General features: G+C 40.2%; 2 protein-coding genes across 2 annotated transcripts; both read right to left on the reverse strand.

The window, feature by feature from the left end:
• Positions 1-1,790: 1,790 nt before the first annotated feature.
• LOC143845629 (Protein kinase superfamily protein) lies at positions 1,791-3,665 on the reverse strand. Its single transcript, XM_077354013.1, has one exon. It carries the CDS (start codon positions 3,377-3,379, stop codon positions 2,357-2,359), a length of 1,023 nt encoding a protein of 340 aa, XP_077210128.1. The 5' UTR covers positions 3,380-3,665; the 3' UTR covers positions 1,791-2,356.
• Positions 3,666-10,450: 6,785 nt separating this feature from the next.
• Positions 10,451-14,855, reverse strand: LOC143847492 (uncharacterized). The gene is made up of 2 exons (XM_077356338.1): positions 12,022-14,855; positions 10,451-11,187 (listed from the first exon to the last, which is right to left on the reverse strand). Exons 1-2 carry the CDS (start codon positions 14,621-14,623, stop codon positions 10,790-10,792), a joined length of 3,000 nt encoding a protein of 999 aa, XP_077212453.1. The 5' UTR covers positions 14,624-14,855; the 3' UTR covers positions 10,451-10,789.
• Positions 14,856-18,515: the final 3,660 nt, after the last annotated feature.

Raw genomic sequence — 18,515 nt, forward strand, 5'->3', positions numbered from 1 at the left:
TCCATGTGCAATCAAGACCGTTGAAATCATCAAGAGGCGACCCACATGGTCTTGGTCTCATGCCAAACTGGCATTCCATCTGTAAAATAATGTCATATAAAAGTAAATGGTTTAATTTTTCGTTTTCTTCCCTAAAGGAGTCTTGATGGATTAAGGGACCAGGATAGTATGATCAAAGGTCGAGTCAAGAGAAATGGGCCGGACTATTGGCCAGTGATGCAGGTGCATCTTGACAGATCACACGATCACGAGATCAACGACTCACGTTGAATACTACATTTAGGAATTTTACTTTTATTAGGATTTGTTTTGGAGAAATTTTAGGGAGTAGAGTTGGACGAATCTTGTGATGTTAGAGATTTCTTTTGGAGACTTTTTAGAATTTGGTTGCGACCTAAAGTCAAGTGTAGTAGATAAGTTGGAGAAATGTTTAGGAATTTTCTAGTTCTGATTGGATTATGGTAGAAGGTTGAGTAAAATTAGGAAACTATAATGGAGTAGGAAACGTCCATGAAAAGTCTATAAAAAGACTTGATTGTACATAAAATTTTACAGCTTTTATGAACTAAAATTTGTTGCCTTTCCGTTGTTGCCTTTGCCGCGAAATTTGTTCACTGGAGAGCCATCTGATGTTATCCCTACAACAAGCCATCTACTGCCATCTGATGTTATCCCTACAACAAGCCATCTACTGCTTGTTTTTGCCACCTCAATTCAACCACCTGCTGTTGAATATTTAAAATACAAGCTTCCGCAGTACCTCATGCGTTAGTCAGCCATCAGATCAATGGACCCAATCATATCCACATACCACATGAGACTTCTGTTCGCACTCCCATATTTTATTAATTGTACTGCCCATGCGTTAGTCAGCCATCAGATCAATGGACCCAATCATGTCCACATACCACATGAGACCCTAGGGGGGCCAAAAAGTAGCTATGTTAGGCTAACAGCCACCCTCGTTTTCTGTTCGCACTCCCATATTTTATTAATTGCACAAACTCACCTTGTCTTTTCCTTGTTTAAATAGCTGTCAGAGGTTATTATTACTAGGGCTGCAACTCGAGCCGGGTTTTACTCGACCCGCATCGACCCGACCCGAAAATAGCCTGGGTTGGGTTCAGGTTTCATGGGTTTCGGGTCGAGCCGGGTTGAGCATTCAAAAGCCCGCATGAATCTCAAGTCGAGCCGGGTTTGAAGGGGCCCGACCCGACCCGAGTTACATAAGTTATAGTATATACATTTTTTTCTATTGTTAGTTAAAAGTTAAAAGTGAAAACCCATGCACCCACTGTTATTGTATGTGAGTGTAATTTCTGCTTCTATGAGTTGAGTTGATTCAAGTGTTTGATTCAGCATTGTTTGATTGTAATTACAACATTATTTGATTGCAGCATTGTTTGATTCAAGTGTAATGTGAGTGTAATTACATCATTGTTTGATACAAGTGTAATGTGAGTGTAATTTCTACTTCTGAGTTGAGTTGCCTGGCCAAACAAGAATTTTCCTTAAAAAATTGCGTCACGTGAAAAAACCCGACCCGACCCGACCCGACCCGAGATTTATCATGGGTAAGGCCGGGTTTGGGAATCGTGGGTTTTCCGGAAAAAAAACCTGACCCGACTCGTGATATTTCTCGGGTAGGGTTGGGTTCTCCAAAACCCGACCCGAGTTGCAACCCTAATTATTACAGCTCCCAAAAAGCTCTCAGAAGCCAATTTAAAAAGAGAAGACAGACTGATTTTGTGCAATTATTAAAACATGGTAGTGCCAATATCAGCAGCGTATACAAAACGATCTAATAATTGATTTATAACAGTATACAAAATGATCTGATAACAGCCTTGTAATAGTATACAAAATGATTGATGATTCAGTTATCAACAAATCCAAAATAATAGAAAAAAAAAAAAGCTAAAAAGAACAAGACATGCGTTTTCTAAAGAGTCCATTGCACCGTCCTTGAGATGGAAAGTGACTTTTTCCACCGTCCAAAAAATCTCATCTTTTCACTAAAATAGTTATGTAGGTAAACCTGCCTCCCCAAAATCTTCAAAAATGAGGCGACTATATCACTTCCCCCTCTAAGTGTATTTATGACTAACCTTTACACTGGAAGAGTGTGGCCCAAGGAAGAAAACGAAGCTAATGTATCATTTCCCATTTCTTTTCCTCTAAACTCCAAAACCCAACCTTTTACCAACATTCTCCTATTCTTCATGGCAAGCATCTAACGTGCGCTCGGTTGACCCACCCTCCCCCATGCTCCCCAACGACCAATGACTCTCCTCAGCCCCACCAATCATGCAGCTCCAATTAATCATGTAAACACCCCCCCAGATAGACCCCATACTCAGATCAAATGCAAAGGTTTCATCTCCAAGTTGTTCAAAATAGCTGCAACTTGAACAATAGAAGGCCTATTTTTTCTACCATTACCCACACAAGCCAAGACAACCTTAGCCAATCTCACAAGAGGTCTCATATCAAAGGGCACTCCGAGCCTAGGGTCTAAAATCTGATCCACCCTTGACTCCTTTATCAAAGGCAAGGCCCATTCAACAATCAACCCTTCTTCACATCTTCTTCCACTCAAAAGCTCCAACAAAACCACCCCAAACCCATAAACATCACTAGCCTTACACAAACCTCCCCTCTCATCCCAAAACTCACCATCCACATACCCAACAAGCCCTCTCTTCTCTTGGGGTGCCAAAAAAGACAACCCATAATCACAAACCCTTGCATGAAAATTCAAGTCTATCAAAATGTTGGAAGGCTTGATGCACCCATGGACCACGTGGGGCGCCATCCCCTCGTGCAAATATTCGATACCCTGCGCCGCTTCGGCCGCGACCCTTAACCGGCGGCCCCAATCTAAAAAAGCGGTCGCACCCTCGACATTCTGGTGTAGGTGAAAATCCAAGCTCTTCATTCCCATAAACTCCATTAGTATAATTCTCTCACATGGGGCCTCGGAGAAACCGATAATGGGGACTATGTGAGGGTGGTGTGCTAATGATAAAGACTTGATCGCGGAGGAGAAGCTCGTGCCGGCTTTGCTCAACACGAGCTGTGGATTGATCCGTTTCACGGCAACGACTTCGCCGGTTGCTAAGACGGCCCCATAGACAGTTCCGACATGGCCCTTGCCAATAATTCGACGATGGTTGAAGCCGTCCGTGGTGGCATCTACATAGGTTAAAGGGTATGAATGGGCCGAGAACTTGACAGAGAGGTTGTTCTGAGGCTCGGCCGATCTCTTCTTACATATGAGGACGAGGACAAGGACGAGGATGAGGATGAGGAGCACGGAGCTAAAGAGGGCCAAGAGCCCGTCGTAAGTTGGAGGAGAAATCGTACCCCTATGGGTCATGTTTTAGCCCTTCAATTGCTTTACTTGATAGAATTCACGAACAATCTTTTAACTAATCATGGGGAAAAAATGATGCAACTTCTATTTTCATCATCATATTTTTAGCATAATTTTTGAAGGAAACCACTGCTATACGTTTTGATTCCTGTGTTTAACTTGGTACTTAAAGAGATCTCAAACATTAGAAGGAGTGGGAGGAAGAAAGGGACAAGGGAGAAGATAGCCAGCCCATAAAGTAGAAAAGGAAAAAGGATTCTAAGTTTTGATTTTGATGAAAAGTTGGGTGAGAAAATGAAACAAGAGAGAGGAAAAGGGGTAGACGTAAGGTATACGTTTTTTGGAAATTTGTATGGTGTTAGTGATGTTGGTTAGCTGCCTTCTCGACCTTAGTGATGTTGGTTGGCTGCCTTCACGACAAATAACAGCTACCCCAAACTAATCTCTAACTTTCCTTTCTCTGTGTTATATTATTGTTATTAAACATTAATTTAACTGCTCCATTTATATTAACAGCAATAATTAATCATTAATAGCAATAAAGGACAGAGATACTCATTTGATATATTCCCAAAGGATTGTATTATGGATGGAAGACTGGATAAAGTTTAGTCATATCAAACAATCCTAACCATTAGTTTACAAAAATGTGAGACCATCGATTACTAGGGCGCAAATTGGTCTGGGCACAACCCGAACAATAGGGGTTCAACTAGACTACGGCTCAATTTAAGTTGGCATCTCCTCCGATTGGGTTAGGTTAGGGTTGGGACAAGGCAACCAGATTTAATTTCAGGTTGAGTTAGCATTGATTGCCGGGGAATCCCAACCCGACCCAACCCCAACACCTAATTTTATCATGGTTTTATTGCTATTTTCAAGGAGAATTTATATGATGGGTGGCCGTGAAAACACGTGAAGTCTTGGAAAACAGGTACGGCCCACTTTTTTTTTATGATCCAAACCGTTCATCTTTTTGGGCACAACGTAGATAGCTTGTGCCCCAAAAATCATTTCCATAGGATGATCCTAACCCTCCGATCTGTAGAAGATTCCATAAATGGTTTTTGGAAATCTCCATATTCAGATCAGTTCAGATCGGAGGGTTAGGATCATCCAATGGAAATGATTTTTGGGCCACAACCTATTTACGTTGTGCCCAAACAGATGAACGGTTTGGATCATCAAAAAAAGTGGGCTGTACCTACTTTTTGAGACTTCACGTGTTTTCACGGCCACCCATCATATAAATTCTCATTTTCAAGAACTCCAGGTTATATTTTTGGGAGATGATATTTTCACTCCCCCTGCATTACGCATGCGCTCCCCTTACAACATGATTTGACGTGAAAAGTGGGCAACTTTAATGCTTTTTTATATCAAATCGCGTTATAAGGGGGCGCATGCGTAATGCGTGGGGGGGTGAAAATATCATCACCCATATTCTTTTATGTTTTTTTTTTTAGTTTGGGCTGGGGTTGAAAGATTTAGATGTTAGTTGGGTTCAAAGTTTTTCGGCCGAAATGAAATGAAATAGCTAAAATATTTCGACTTCAGCCGCCACTGAAGCAAAATCCACTTGGATTCAGAAAATTACAAGATGTCAACCGAAATTTTGGGGTTTTGTTGATGTTTTAGTCGAAATATGCGAAACATGCAACTCTTCATATTAAAAAATAATAATGTTTTTTTGTTGAAATATTAACATTTCAACAAAAACCCTGACAAAAATTAACTCCACTTGCAGAAATAGAAGAACAACATGATTCCTTTAAAATATTTCTAAAAATTACTAAAAGAAAAGGAAAAATCAGTAGCGAAGAATCTTCCCCGGAATTTGGCTATGATTTCATACCGAAACGTTTCCGTGATTTTACAAGATTTCGGCTTAAATTTCATACCAAAACAAAAATGTTTCCTCTTCGCTAATAACTGAAACCTAAATTTAAAACGTTGGTTGGATTATGGTTGACCCACCTCGACTCAAGACCCTCGGGTTGGGTCGGGTTAGGATTGAGTTAATGCGACCTCAGGTGGGGCTAAGCCTCAACCAGACCCAACCCAATTCGAGTTGAACCCCTAACATTTCCTAGGTAAATTTCCATTAATTATAGGCTAGAATCATTCTATTAATTTAATATTTTAAAGGGCCACATTACAAGCGGAAGCGGTATCTGTACAGGAATCAATGTCAAAGAATATACAGTGGTTCCCGTCACCATTAATTATGAGGTTAATTAGGCCCAAGGTTTACAGGGTGGATGCTTATAATCGAGTCTACAAACATGACATCTATTTTGGTTGCTTGGTTTCGGCACATCTAGAAAGCAACCAGTTAGGATATGCCCCTTTAATTATTTTTTATTTCTTCTTGTGATAAGTTGTTTCTTTTTTTCGGTGGGCAAGTTGGTGTTTGGCAGGATCTCCAATGGTCAATTAATTAAGAAAAATTACAATCTGGCATACAGGAGTCTTGAAGAATCGTTTTGAACAATTTTGGAGAGAGGAGAGGGGATGATAGAAGGTTAGATGGACTCTCCTTACAAGGACAGTTGGTCTTAGAAAGAAAATCAGCGGCCTGATTGGCTTCTCTCCATGTGTGGGAGATCTTCTAGTTAGAATATCATTGATCTGTGGAATTCCATCGGATGATCTAACCCTTTAATAGAGAATTAGAAATGATCTATGGAATTCCATTGGAATCTAACCCTTAAAAGGATAGTTGGTTAGATCATCCAATGGAATCTAACCCTCTAATGGAGATGATCATTTTCAGGGAAGGTAATCTTGTAGTGGGCAGCTTGGCCAATCATGCTTGCAACTCTCACACTATTGCAGTTTTTTGGGAATGGGACACTCTCCCCAAGAACTCTAGAGGAGCTGGTAGATGCGACCAATTATGCATCCCATATATTCGCACTAAATAAGTTTTGTTTTTGTTTCTTGGTAAAGGGATTAATGGATTTTTTCTTTCCCCTCTTGAATCTTATTGGGTTAGAGGCAAGGTTTTATATCCTCCTCTTGTAACTTTTCTTTATTGATGATAAAACTTAAGTTGCCGCCTTGGGTTCCTAGATAAATTCTGGGTTAAAAAAACCCTTTAATGTGTAGATAAGCTACACCATATAGAAATCTCTATAGATCTTAGGATCATCGAATGGAGTAGATTTTTGTGGTACGACGTATTTCAGATGGGGAATAGTTTAGATCTTTGAACAAGGTGTGTCCACTCTATTTTTACAAAAATACAGCCCACATTATTCCAATATCCCATTTGATGGGCCCCACGGTAAAAATTTCCTTGAAAATCATCTCCATATGATGATCCTAACTCTTTCATTCGTAAAGGTTGATCGTAGGGTTTGGATCATCCTATGGAAATGATTTTATGGACGAGGCCTCTTTACGTTGGGGCCCAACAGATGAATGGTTTGGATCTTTGGCCCAGGTGATTTTTTCTTAAAATATACTTTTTATGGGGTCCACCTTCTCCAGTGATCTAAACCATTTATTATTGGGCCCACCAAGGGTTTGCCATCAAAGATAGAGGAGAGAAGAGAGAGTACTTACAAGTGGGGCTAAGCCCCACCAAAAGTTCACCCGGAGAGAGTGTGAGAACTGTGTGATGGTTGTACCTTGTGTGTGTGTGTGTCAGTGTCAGTGTGTGTGTGTGAGAGAGAGAGAGAGAGATATATATATATATATATATATATATATATATATATATATATATATATATATATAGAAAACGGTTCCTACACATATGTGTAGATAAGTTATCTACACACTAGCTTAAAATACAGTGGGGGCCACATTATTTGGGTAATCCAAACCATTTATTTTTAAGGCCCTCACATAGATAGGGTGTCCACAAAAAATCAGATCCATAGGATCATCCTAACCATTCGAACTGTGGAGGCAAAAAATGGACTAATTTGTGAAGGTTTAAAGACATCCATTTTACCTCCACAAATCGTACGGTTGGGATGATCCTATGGATCTGATTTTTTGTAGACACCTTATCTATGTGAGGGCCTTTAAAATGGATGGCTTGGATCACTCAAACAATGTGGGCCCCCACTGTAATTTAAGCTAGTGTGTAGAGAACTCTCTACACATATGTGTAGGAACTCTCTACACACACACACACACACACACACACACATATATATATATATATATATATATATATATATATATATATATATATATATATATGAGAATACAGTTCCTGCGGGTGCCCTCATATAAGCTTACCTGCGGTGGCTCTTTCAAAACATAGGGGGCCCACATTGTTAGGATGATCTGAAGCATTCATTTGAAAGGCCACATCATAGATAGGGTGTGTACAAAAAATCAGCTCCATTGGATCATCCTAACCCCTCCAAAAGTGGGGGCAAAATGGGCAAATTTGTGGACAAAATGTGTCTATCCATTTTTGCCCCTACTTTTGGAGGTGTTAGGATGATCCGATGGAGCTGATTTTTTGTACACACCATATCTATGATGTGGCCTTTCAAATGAATGCTTCGGATCATCCTAACAATGTGGGGCCCTTATGTTTTGAAAGAGCCACCTCATATAAGCTATATGAGGGCACCCTTAGGAACCTTTTTCTCTCTCTCTCTCTCTCTATATATATATATATATATATATATATGATTGTGAAGCCACAACCGATAACAGGGGAGTGAATTTATCACTGCCTAAATGAATTACACAAAATCAAGGTGGACCCACCATTGCCCGGTCTTAGCTGCTCGCCTGTTTGGTTGCACAATAACTAGGATTTGTAGGTTCAAATTACCACGAGGCTAGTTTCGCCTCTCTCTTCTTGTCTCCTCCTTATCTGGTGATGCTTTTTCTCTCTTTCTCTCTCTTCTCTCTATAACAGTAATGAAACCTCTTACCACTACTTCAAGAGGTAGAAAACTAAACACTGCTTACCATCTAATTTATGAGGTAACTAAGAGGAGACTACTTGGCTTGTCTCCTCCCTGCTGACTACTTGAGATTTGATTCACCACTACTCTACTAAACTACCTACAAGGCTACAACCAAACTGACCATTCCAATAGCTCCGGCTCCCCACCAGAATTTCATGGAAAGTTTCCACATTCTGAGATTGGGTCCAAAGCATCAAATCAAGGAAGGTGATTTATCCGCCCCTTTTTTTCCCGGGCCATCCCCTCTAGTGTATTTATGACCAGTCACTGGACCAACGTCAAATGTGATAGCAAATTCGGATTAAATAATAAATTAGTTAAGAAGACAAAGTCGAATTAAACACTCAGACAAGATTTGTATGGTTCGTCGAGCACTTATCTTATATCCGAGCGGGGATGAGAAGAATTTCATTATCTGTTTGGTTAGTGTTATAAGCTTTTTTCTTCCAACATACGAGAACTCAAATATGCATGAAGCATCATCAGAAAACTGTCCAACGTATAATAAGTTGTTGGATTCGAAGGACAAAGTAAAACATTAAGAATAAGCAATCTTTGCCACCAACAGAAATTGTTCCATCTCCCATATGAGTAAACTTTTTCGATCCCTAATTGGAATTTTAACTGGTACCATTTAAGTCCTTCAGATGCTCTGGCCCTTTGCAATTTCAGAAAGATTCGGTCCGGTTTCCTTTTTTTTTTAAGAAAATGTTCCGAAAAATATGAACTTTCTTTTTCATGAAATATTAGTTTACCAAGGGGCCGTTTGGATGCGCGGATTTTAGAATCCAGGTTTTAGTTTGAAAATAGTGTAAATGAGGATTCGTGATGAAGTTGGTGTATGCTGTCCTAACAGCATTTCTTAGATTTTAAGTAAGAAATCCAGGTTTTACAAGTTTCTCCCGCATCCTGAGATTTCTAAAACCTGAAAACATGGGATGATATGCTACTCTCTCGCTGACGTAAAGAAGAGTGAGAAATCAGAAAACGACGGCTAGTATGCTTTGTCTCTTGGCTCTCATCTACAATTTGAAGAAATCCCAGATCCTAAAATCCACGTATCCAAACGGCCCCCAAGTGTTGAGAGAGGAGCAGGGACAGTGCGAGAAAGAATTGAGACGGCATGAGCGAGGAGATCATGCAAAGTGGCTGAAAAATAAGTAAAACAAAAACTCTATTTTGAGTATTCTTTTCCCCGTTTTTCAGCCACTTCCATGGAAAAAAAATTTCATGAATGTCAAACATTTTTTTTTGGTGAATGTAAACACGGCCTAAAGGTAACAGAACTTTTTATTAATGTCAAACATGGCCTAAAGGTAACTGAAATTTTATTAATGCATCTTCAGGTATAAGGTGTCCCCTAGTCACCCAAACCTTACAGCCCCAACTTTGAAAACCAATAGAGCCCATCGGTCCCCTTATGAAAGTTACAAGTCTCCATAGATTCTGAAGATTGTAGCTCGAACTAAAGTTCGGGAGAGAATATATGTTGGCCACCAAAGCATTTTCAATTTAGGTAAGCTAATCTACCATCCCCATTACTATTAGTTGGCATGACCCAAGAACCCACCCACCATAACATACAAAATTCTTATAAAAAAACGCAAAGTCATGTTTTAGAGAGTCAGAAATTGGCATAAAAGCAAAGGCACCAAAGGGAAACAGAACACGGAGAAAACAGAATAAGAAATTGGCCTGGACTCTCTTTTTAACGTAAAAGCACGTTTGGTTGCTGTAGCCATTTGCAAGTTGCAACAACAAAACGCCCACACAAAACAAAACTAATTTACCATGCCAGCAAGATTTTTCTTACTGGAATGCTTCCTCACATCTAAGGGGAAACCCCTTCAAAGGAAAAGCTTTTTGGATTTTTTTGTGAAAAGTGGCCATAACCATGTGAAACAATTAGATACTAACAACATCAATAAATATCCGGATGTTTGTGCAGTGAGAGACAGCAGGCCCACTTGAATAAATGTGAAGGGCCACAATCAACTCTCATTATTTGTTGGCTGTCTCACAGAGGGATAAGTGGGATGCAAGTTAAAAGCCCTGAAAATCTTTCTAGACCAGAGTGATGTAATTGGTAATTATACTTATTGATTGACAAAACAAAAAACTAAAGAAAGACACCAGAAAAAACTTTGGCCCTTATCATATTTCAAAACAAGTAGGGCACAGAAACTTCCAGCAACTCAACAACTAAACAGGATTAGATCTAAATATAGCTTCACTTTCCTAAAGTCGTAGAATGAAAATGTCGGATGGAATTACTTTACAGTGTAGAACTGTGCAAAAGCTCTATATTTTCTGTAAAAGAACATACTGCAGATGATCATAAAACTTCTTTGGTCAATCCCACCTCTTCTCTTCTCTTCTCATCTCCTTTTTCACATGAATCCCTGCTGGTGGATATGAGAAACTGTCAAACAAGAGGAAAGAGCTTACCTTTCTTCATCTACTGTCGTCAGACGACGCTGCCTGGATCGGATGCATCTTCATAGTAGTATGGAGAGAGTCTTCCATCCTTTGTTGAGGGGTTGGGGTTGGGGTTGCTCTCTCCTCTCACTTCTTGCAGCATTTTCACCACCCTCCTCATCGAGGGACGGTTTATGGGGAGTGGATTGGTGCAGAGGAGGCCAATATTAAGAACCTTGCATATGTCTTCCCTGAAGCATATGTCAAGCTTGGGGTCAAGTATGTGCTCCACTCCTTTCTGATCTAAGGTGGTGCAAACCCACTTCACCAAGTCTTTCTCTCCGAATTCAGGATCAACAGGGCGCTTCCCTGTTACTAGCTCCAGGATAACCACTCCAAAGCTGTAAATGTCACTCTTCTCGTTCACCCTAAGTGTGTACCCGTACTCTGCAGCAAATAAGATAGAACACCATTGGTAAGCCATGAATTCACTAATCAAATTATAACAGGAATAAATTTTTATCAACTGTCAAGGCATGATCATGTATGTTCAGGGTCTTAAAAGGTATATTGGCTATGGAGAATTGGAGATGGCAGTCAAGTGGCATAAAGGGCATCAGCCAAAGTAAAGAAGAAAACAGAAAAACAAAATTCGCAAGTTTAATAATAGTGTAAGGAAATAATAGCAAACGGAAGATAAAATCAACTATAATCTGAAGTTCTAAACGAGGAATGATCAAAAGAGAGTAATCAAATTCCTCATCTGAAGTTATGTATTTATTAGTGACACAAAATACACAAATTGCATAGTGGAGACAAATACATCATTACCCGAAAAACAAGATCTCTCTGTCTCTCTGTAATTGTCGACGCTTTAAAAAGAGCTGGTAGATGTAAAAGGTACTAGCAAACAAACAGAGGAATCATGAAGAGCAAACTGGGATAGAATATTACGGTGACCATTTGTCGTAAAACTATAGAAATGTGCAATTGCAAGGCAATGTTTTGACATTACAGAGAACAACCAACATCAAAAGCATCAGAAGACCTCAAAAAACCAAAATACAGAAACCCGTAAGTAAATAATAATGATGAGGAAAAGAAAAGGGAAATGAAAACAGAACAGAAAGAGAAAACATATGTAAATGTAAAGGAATAACAAAAAATAAGAGAATTTTCCCACATGAACAAGAACATTCAACATGACATACAAAATACAAATAAACAAAACCCAATTGAAAAAACAAGGAAATCAATTCACTTTGAATTGATACCACATACCTGGTGCAATGTATCCACATGAACCCGCGATCACCGACATCGATTCAGGCCCCTTCCCATTCACCGGCACCATCCTTGCCACCCCAAAATCAGCCACCCGTGCACCAAACTCCCCATCCAGCAGTATATTATTCGATTTCACGTCCCTGTGAACAATTGGAGGGACGCAACCATGGTGCAGATATGAAAGCCCTTCTGCCGCATCCACCGCAATCTTATACCTCCTCTGCCAGTCCAATAGTCCTACTTTACTGCTATGAAGCAGATCCCCCAAGCTCCCATTCGGCATATACTCGTAAACAAGAAGCTTACAATCCCCTGTAGTACAACAACACCATAACCTCACTATGTTCTTATGTCTGATCTTCCCCAAAGTGCTAACCTCTGCTTCGAACCCATCATCCGAATTCCTACCCATGTCATTACTGTCCTCACAGTCAACTTTCTTTGATCCCGCCCAAAGCTTCTTCACTGCAACTGTCTCTCCATTACTAAGAACCACCTTGTAAACCTTCCCCGAAGCTCCACTTCCTATCACATTGTCTTCATCAAGACAATCCAATATTTCATATTCACTGAAACCCAATTTGTGAAACGATGTCAAAGTCCATTTCAACTTCTCAGTTCCCTTCTTCCCCTTCTTGTAGTTCCTATACTTCCAGTAAAACAAACCCACGCCGACCACCAAAACCAGAGCTGCAATTACAAAGATCGATCGAAGTACCCAAACAAATCTATGGCTCCTCGACATATCCCCCCGCGAATTCGAATTCGAACACAATCCGATCATATCCCCACATAAGCCCGGATTACCCAGGAAGCTCTTCTTGTAGGCTTCATTAGAATACATGGGAGGGAGCTTCCCGGATAACAGATTGTCTGATAAGTTAAAGAAATTGAGCTTCAAGTTCTGCAATTCAAGTGGGATTTCGCCTGTTAGACGATTCACAGAGAGATCAAGGTAGTTTAGCACTGGCAAGTCCCCAATTTCCTTGGGGATTCCGCCGGAAAAACCATTGTCAGCGAGATTAAGCTCACTGAGCTTACTCCACAACTGAATTCCTGAAGGAAGCTCCCCTGAGAGCTGGTTTTTATGAAGATCAAGGATTCCAACCTGAATCAACCTTCCTAGACTTGCCGGAAGCGGTCCAGTTAGTTGGTTATTGCCGCCGGAAAATTCAACCAGTTTCTCCAAAGAACCTATCTCGGTAGGAATATTTCCATTAAACTGGTTATCACTAATAACAAGCACTGAAAGATTTAAAGCATCAGAAATGAAAGAAGAAATCCCGCCGGAAAAAGAATTCCCGGCGAGATCAAGCAGCGAAACATGAGGAAGGCCCCAGAATCCCACCGGTACCTCGCCGGAGAGCCGGTTCGCTTTCAACCGGACTCTAGTCAAACTCCGGCATTGACTAAGATTTGCCGGGATTCCCCCTTCCAATAAATTATCTAACAAAAGTAACTCCTCCAAAACCCCTTGCTCACACAGACCTGACGGAATCTCACCGGAAAACTGATTCTCCGAAACATCAACCAACCTCAAAGGAGAATTCCGTCCAAGATCCGCCGGTAGGGTTCCGATCAGTTGGTTCATAAAAAGCCGAAGCTCGGACAGATTCGGCGACTTCGCAATACTCTCCGGCAAGCCACCGGAGAATCGGTTCTGGTACAGATTCAACGATTCAAGCCCTAATCCGCAGAGCTCGTCGGGGATCTTTCCTTCGAGATTGTTCATCGCCGCGTCGAATCTCCGCATCGACGCCATTTTTGACATGCCGGCCGGAAGCTCGCCGGAGAGAGAATTCTTGAAGAGCTCGATCTGAACTATATTGGTAAGATTAACGATGGATTTAGGTATAGAACCATCTAGATTGTTAATGGAGAGATCTAGATCTTTGAGATTCGTGAGCTTTCCAATCGAATCAGGTATCTGACCGACGAGATTACATCCGGCCAGCCAGAGTGTTTGTAGATTAGTCAGGTTACCGTATTCCGGCGGGATTTGGGAGGGAGAAAAAGGGTTATAAGAGAGATTGAGTTGTTTGAGAGTAGAGATGGAGGAGAAAACAGGAGAGAGGGTTTGGTCGAGTAGATTAGCGACGAGAGAGATGGATTCGAGGCGCCGGAATCCGGCGAAGGTGGGCGGCACGGCGCCGGAGAAGTTGTTTTGGGAGAGGTCGAGGTAGAGGAGATTGGGGAGGTGGGAGAGGGTTGGAGGTAGGGTTCCGGTGAGGAGATTGGTGGAGAGATCGAGGTGGGTGAGGTTTTGACACGTGGAGATATCGGACGGTAGGGAGGAGTTTATGTAGTTGTCGGAGAGGGAGATGAAGGTGAGGTTGGTGAGGTGGCAGAGGAGGGAAGGGAATGGGCCTGAAAGGTTAGAGGAGGTGAGGTTGAGGGAAGTGACGGAGAAGGAATCGCATTTGATTCCGGTCCAGTTGCATGGGGTGGAGTCTCTTGGATTCCAGTCGGAGAGGATTCCGGAAGGGTCGGACAGACCGAGTTTGACTTGTTGGAGGTAGAGTCCTTCTTGGTTGAGGGAAAAGACTGGGTGGAAGAAGAGGAAGAGGAAGAGGAAGAGGAATAAGTGGAGAAACATGGTTAGCTCTAAGAGAGATGGGTTTTGAGGGAAGGGGTTTGAGTTTGATTTATGAAAGGGGGAAAAAGCTTATTCCTTTTATGCCTTTCTGTGAGAGGGTTTTGGTAGAAAAGAGAGGAGGGTCTGTTCTCTGGAAAAAAGAGCAGGGGTCTTCCTCTCCATCTCGTCAACGAGAGAGAGTAAGACGGAGGGAGGGACAATATGGGGAGGTTATTCATTTGTCTTTTGCTTCAATTTGATTTTAAATTTAATGAAGTCTCTATCTTCTAGTCGAGAAATAATAACAAGAATCGACGGTTTAGATTTTTCTTGAGAGAACACTGATTGGTGGATCAACGATTTCAGATGATTGGATCAAGGTATTCTTAATGGTAATTGGCAGTTTGAATTAACGGATTAGATCAGATATAGGAGGCAGAAGTGATGACTAATAATGTTTGTTGGGAAGGTGCTTAACAGCCCCACTCTTTAACTCTCTATACCATCTTTCTTATTTATTTCTAGACAATCTAGCGAATCAGGAAAGTGGTTAAAATTTTTAAAAAGTGTCGGGTGCCATTATCAAAACAGGAAGCAAGGGTATCATTTCCATTTATGAAAGGATAACAGCTTTACCATGTTTTGATAATTTCACTAACTCATCTTGACTTTTATTATTTAAGTAGTTGTCAAAGGTTATTACAGTTCCCAAAAAGATCTCACAGACCAATTAGGCAATTAAATAAGAAAAGACAAGCTGAGTTTGTGCAACTATTACAACAAGGTAGTGGCAGTATCAGTACCCTTCGATTTTTATTTGTTATTATTCTGCCGGGGTGCTAGGTTTATGAGCAAAGCAGAGTAATAAAGGTGATGAATGGCGAACATGGGGTGTAAATACGTAGATATGGTTAAACAAAAGAACAGAAAGTGTGGATTGGAATTTTAAACTGAAGCTGGGACCCAAGGCCTGCTGATACTGTAGAAAGAGAGAGATTTCTTCTTCTCGGGTGCGGAGAAAGTTGGTGGAGTTTTACTATAAATTACACTATCCAGTTGAATAGAAGTGAATCTGGTCAGTGATATTTAAACGATGGAGAGAAATTTGAGTGCATTGCACTACCAGAGTCCGACACTGACGAATCTATTATAAAAATCTTCTTCCTATCCGCCCGAAATGACAGAAAGAAGGTTCATCTTTCACTAAAATATAATCTCCAATGTGAACACGACTGGTTCAGATTGGTTCAACCAAATGGGTCCCATAAATCGATATCCACACGCAGACTTCAATTAACCACAAATTATTTAATTAATCATTGAAAATTATGAATTGCTTAAATAGTCAAGATTTTAAATTTATTTTCAAAATGTACTTAAAACTTCATCGAATTCAATTACGACTTTTTTAATTATCATTTTAATATTAAGTTATTAAAAATTTGTGATTAACATCACCCTTAATTATCCAAGATCGACAATTGTCATGATTTTCTTTTTATCATAGGAGACCTATGTGGGTAATCATTGTTCTAAGGTCAACAGTTTAAATAGAAGAATAAGAGTGAAATTAGTGGAGTTACCGACTGCCAATCAACTAAGGTGGGTTGGTCCCCTGGATAATGTAGTTGGTTAAAAAGATTAAGTAAATTAGAGTTATATTGTCGATAGAATTCTCAGAGGTAATTTTCTATATATAAATAATCGGACGGTCTTTGCTAGCTTCTTACCTCACCAAAGGAGATCTTCTCCGCCAGAGATCAGACAAATCAAGAAGGCAGCAAAAGATTCAGTCTGGTTGATAATCGCCTTGGCCGATCAAGATTAGTTCTCAATCATTCTTTATATTTTAGTTTATTTTTGCACGGTTAGATCCTTATCCTCAGTTACGTTTACGATCCAAATCAAGGCCTATAAATTAGACAGTTCATATCAATCAATTATACTGTATACAAATCCAAAACTGACGAAGGGTTCAAGTATCAAACAAATAAAATGCGCTCGCATTTGCCGGATGAGATAAATGCCAAACTCGGGCCTCGGCATTGTTAGCATTTGGACAGAGGAGTGTTTGTCTGACGAAGTGGACAGTTCTCTTATCGGATGGAAATCGCTACTTTTCTCTTTTGTAACCAAATATCAAGGGAGGATGTCCTGCAACTATATGTCTGTGCACGCCCACTCAGCATATAAAATCTCTTGTAAATGGTAACACTTCCAAAACGGAACAGGATTTCATTTGGTCATTTCCATGTATTTTGTTGGGATTTCTTGCGCACTTCCTTGTCTTCTCGCCCACATGTCACAGCCATTGTTTTAAATATCGACCAAAATCACACATACCCGAAAAGGTCGTTTATTTAATTTCAGTCTAAATTTCGCCTATCCTGCAAAATTTAAGATATTCGCCCAAAAGTCTCGATTTTTATTAATTATTTAATATCTTCCTGAAATTTCAGAATTTCGGCCGAGATAAAATATTCTTTCACTTGATTTCATCAGATTTAATCCGAAATTTCACCGAAACCGAATTTGAAACCATGGTCACAGGCTCACAGCATAGGATAGATTCCCCTGTTTGCTAGTATCTCTCTTGGTAAATTTTGTCTAGAAAGCGGGGTACTTCAGTCAGTTTATTAAAAGTTGGACTCCACCACGACAGTTTCACTGTTCTTTGTTGCCTTCTCAAGATGCTTGTCACGTTGCTAGCGTCTTTTTATAAGAATGGGAAACGCATATGTCTTCCTACAATGGATTTTATTTCAAGTGTAATCTATGGTGGGTCCAGCCGTCTATTTGTAACCAAAAATGTAGTTACAGAATAGCATATCTTCTCCCCCTTTTTATAGTAGAAAATTTCCTTTTCATGAGGAGGCTCTTTGCTTGGAACATGTGCAAGGGATATATAGGACCCAGCACTGAGTTGCGTTGGACTGCAAATGAACTCTGTGTTGGCAAAAATTATTATGAAAACAATTGAGAACATAGAAATGAGAACGAGAAGTAGGCAAGGCAAGCTGAAGCTTTCTCTTATAGACTCCATTTCCTCACTGTAGGAAATGGCTTCACATAAATAAGTCTCGAGGATACAATGCCTACATCAAGAACTAGGGCTGCACCCCAAGTTCAAGACAACCAATATGCCCACAAAGAGAGAATTAAAAAACTGAAACAGTAAGAAAACTCCAAAAAGAAAAAGAAAAACAGTAGAACGGCCGACCATTGGAATGTTTAAACCCTATGTCTTTGAGTGTCTTTTACCTTCCCTCTTAATATTTTAATTGATTTATTCCTTTCTTTCTTTCTTTCTTATATATATTCCCTAGGCTAACTTTGTAGGCCAAGCCATGGGGCCTCACACTCCAACTGAGAGGAGGCAAGGGGGGCGGGGAGGGGGGGCAGTTGCCCCTCACTTGATTTTTGGCAAAAAAATTTGATACCCTTAATTTCCAAACGCAATCTTGTCCGCCCCCTTGGATTTTGCCGAAATGTTCGCCTCTCTTTAATCTCCAAATGAAATCTTGCCCGCCACCCCTAGGATTTTGCGGAAAAATCTGTCCATCTTTAATATCCATACGAAATCCTATTTTGGAAATGATTTCCTTTCAAGTTTATCCCTCCTAAGATTTCTCTCCTAATCTCTCATTTTCTTAGAAAATTAATTAGGTATTTAAGGGGTTTCACTTGTTTCCAAAAACAGCTATTTTTGTGGCATTTTTAAAGCAATTTAAGATCTTCATCTCTACGGTTCATTCTAAATTTCAACACCTAATATGTCAAGGCCTCTAGGGTCCAAAAGCAAGATAAATTTGGAGTAGGAAGGAAGGGGAGACAAATATTTAAAAGGAGAAAAATAAGTGTATATCTGTGTGCATTTTTTATGATGTGTGGGAGGGAGTAAAGTCCATAATTT

The sequence above is a fragment of the Tasmannia lanceolata genome, unplaced genomic scaffold, assembly GCF_043159265.1.
Source record: "Tasmannia lanceolata isolate RefF3 unplaced genomic scaffold, GAP_Taslan_0.1 ptg000015l, whole genome shotgun sequence".
In the NCBI taxonomy this organism is placed as follows: domain Eukaryota; kingdom Viridiplantae; phylum Streptophyta; class Magnoliopsida; order Canellales; family Winteraceae; genus Tasmannia; species Tasmannia lanceolata.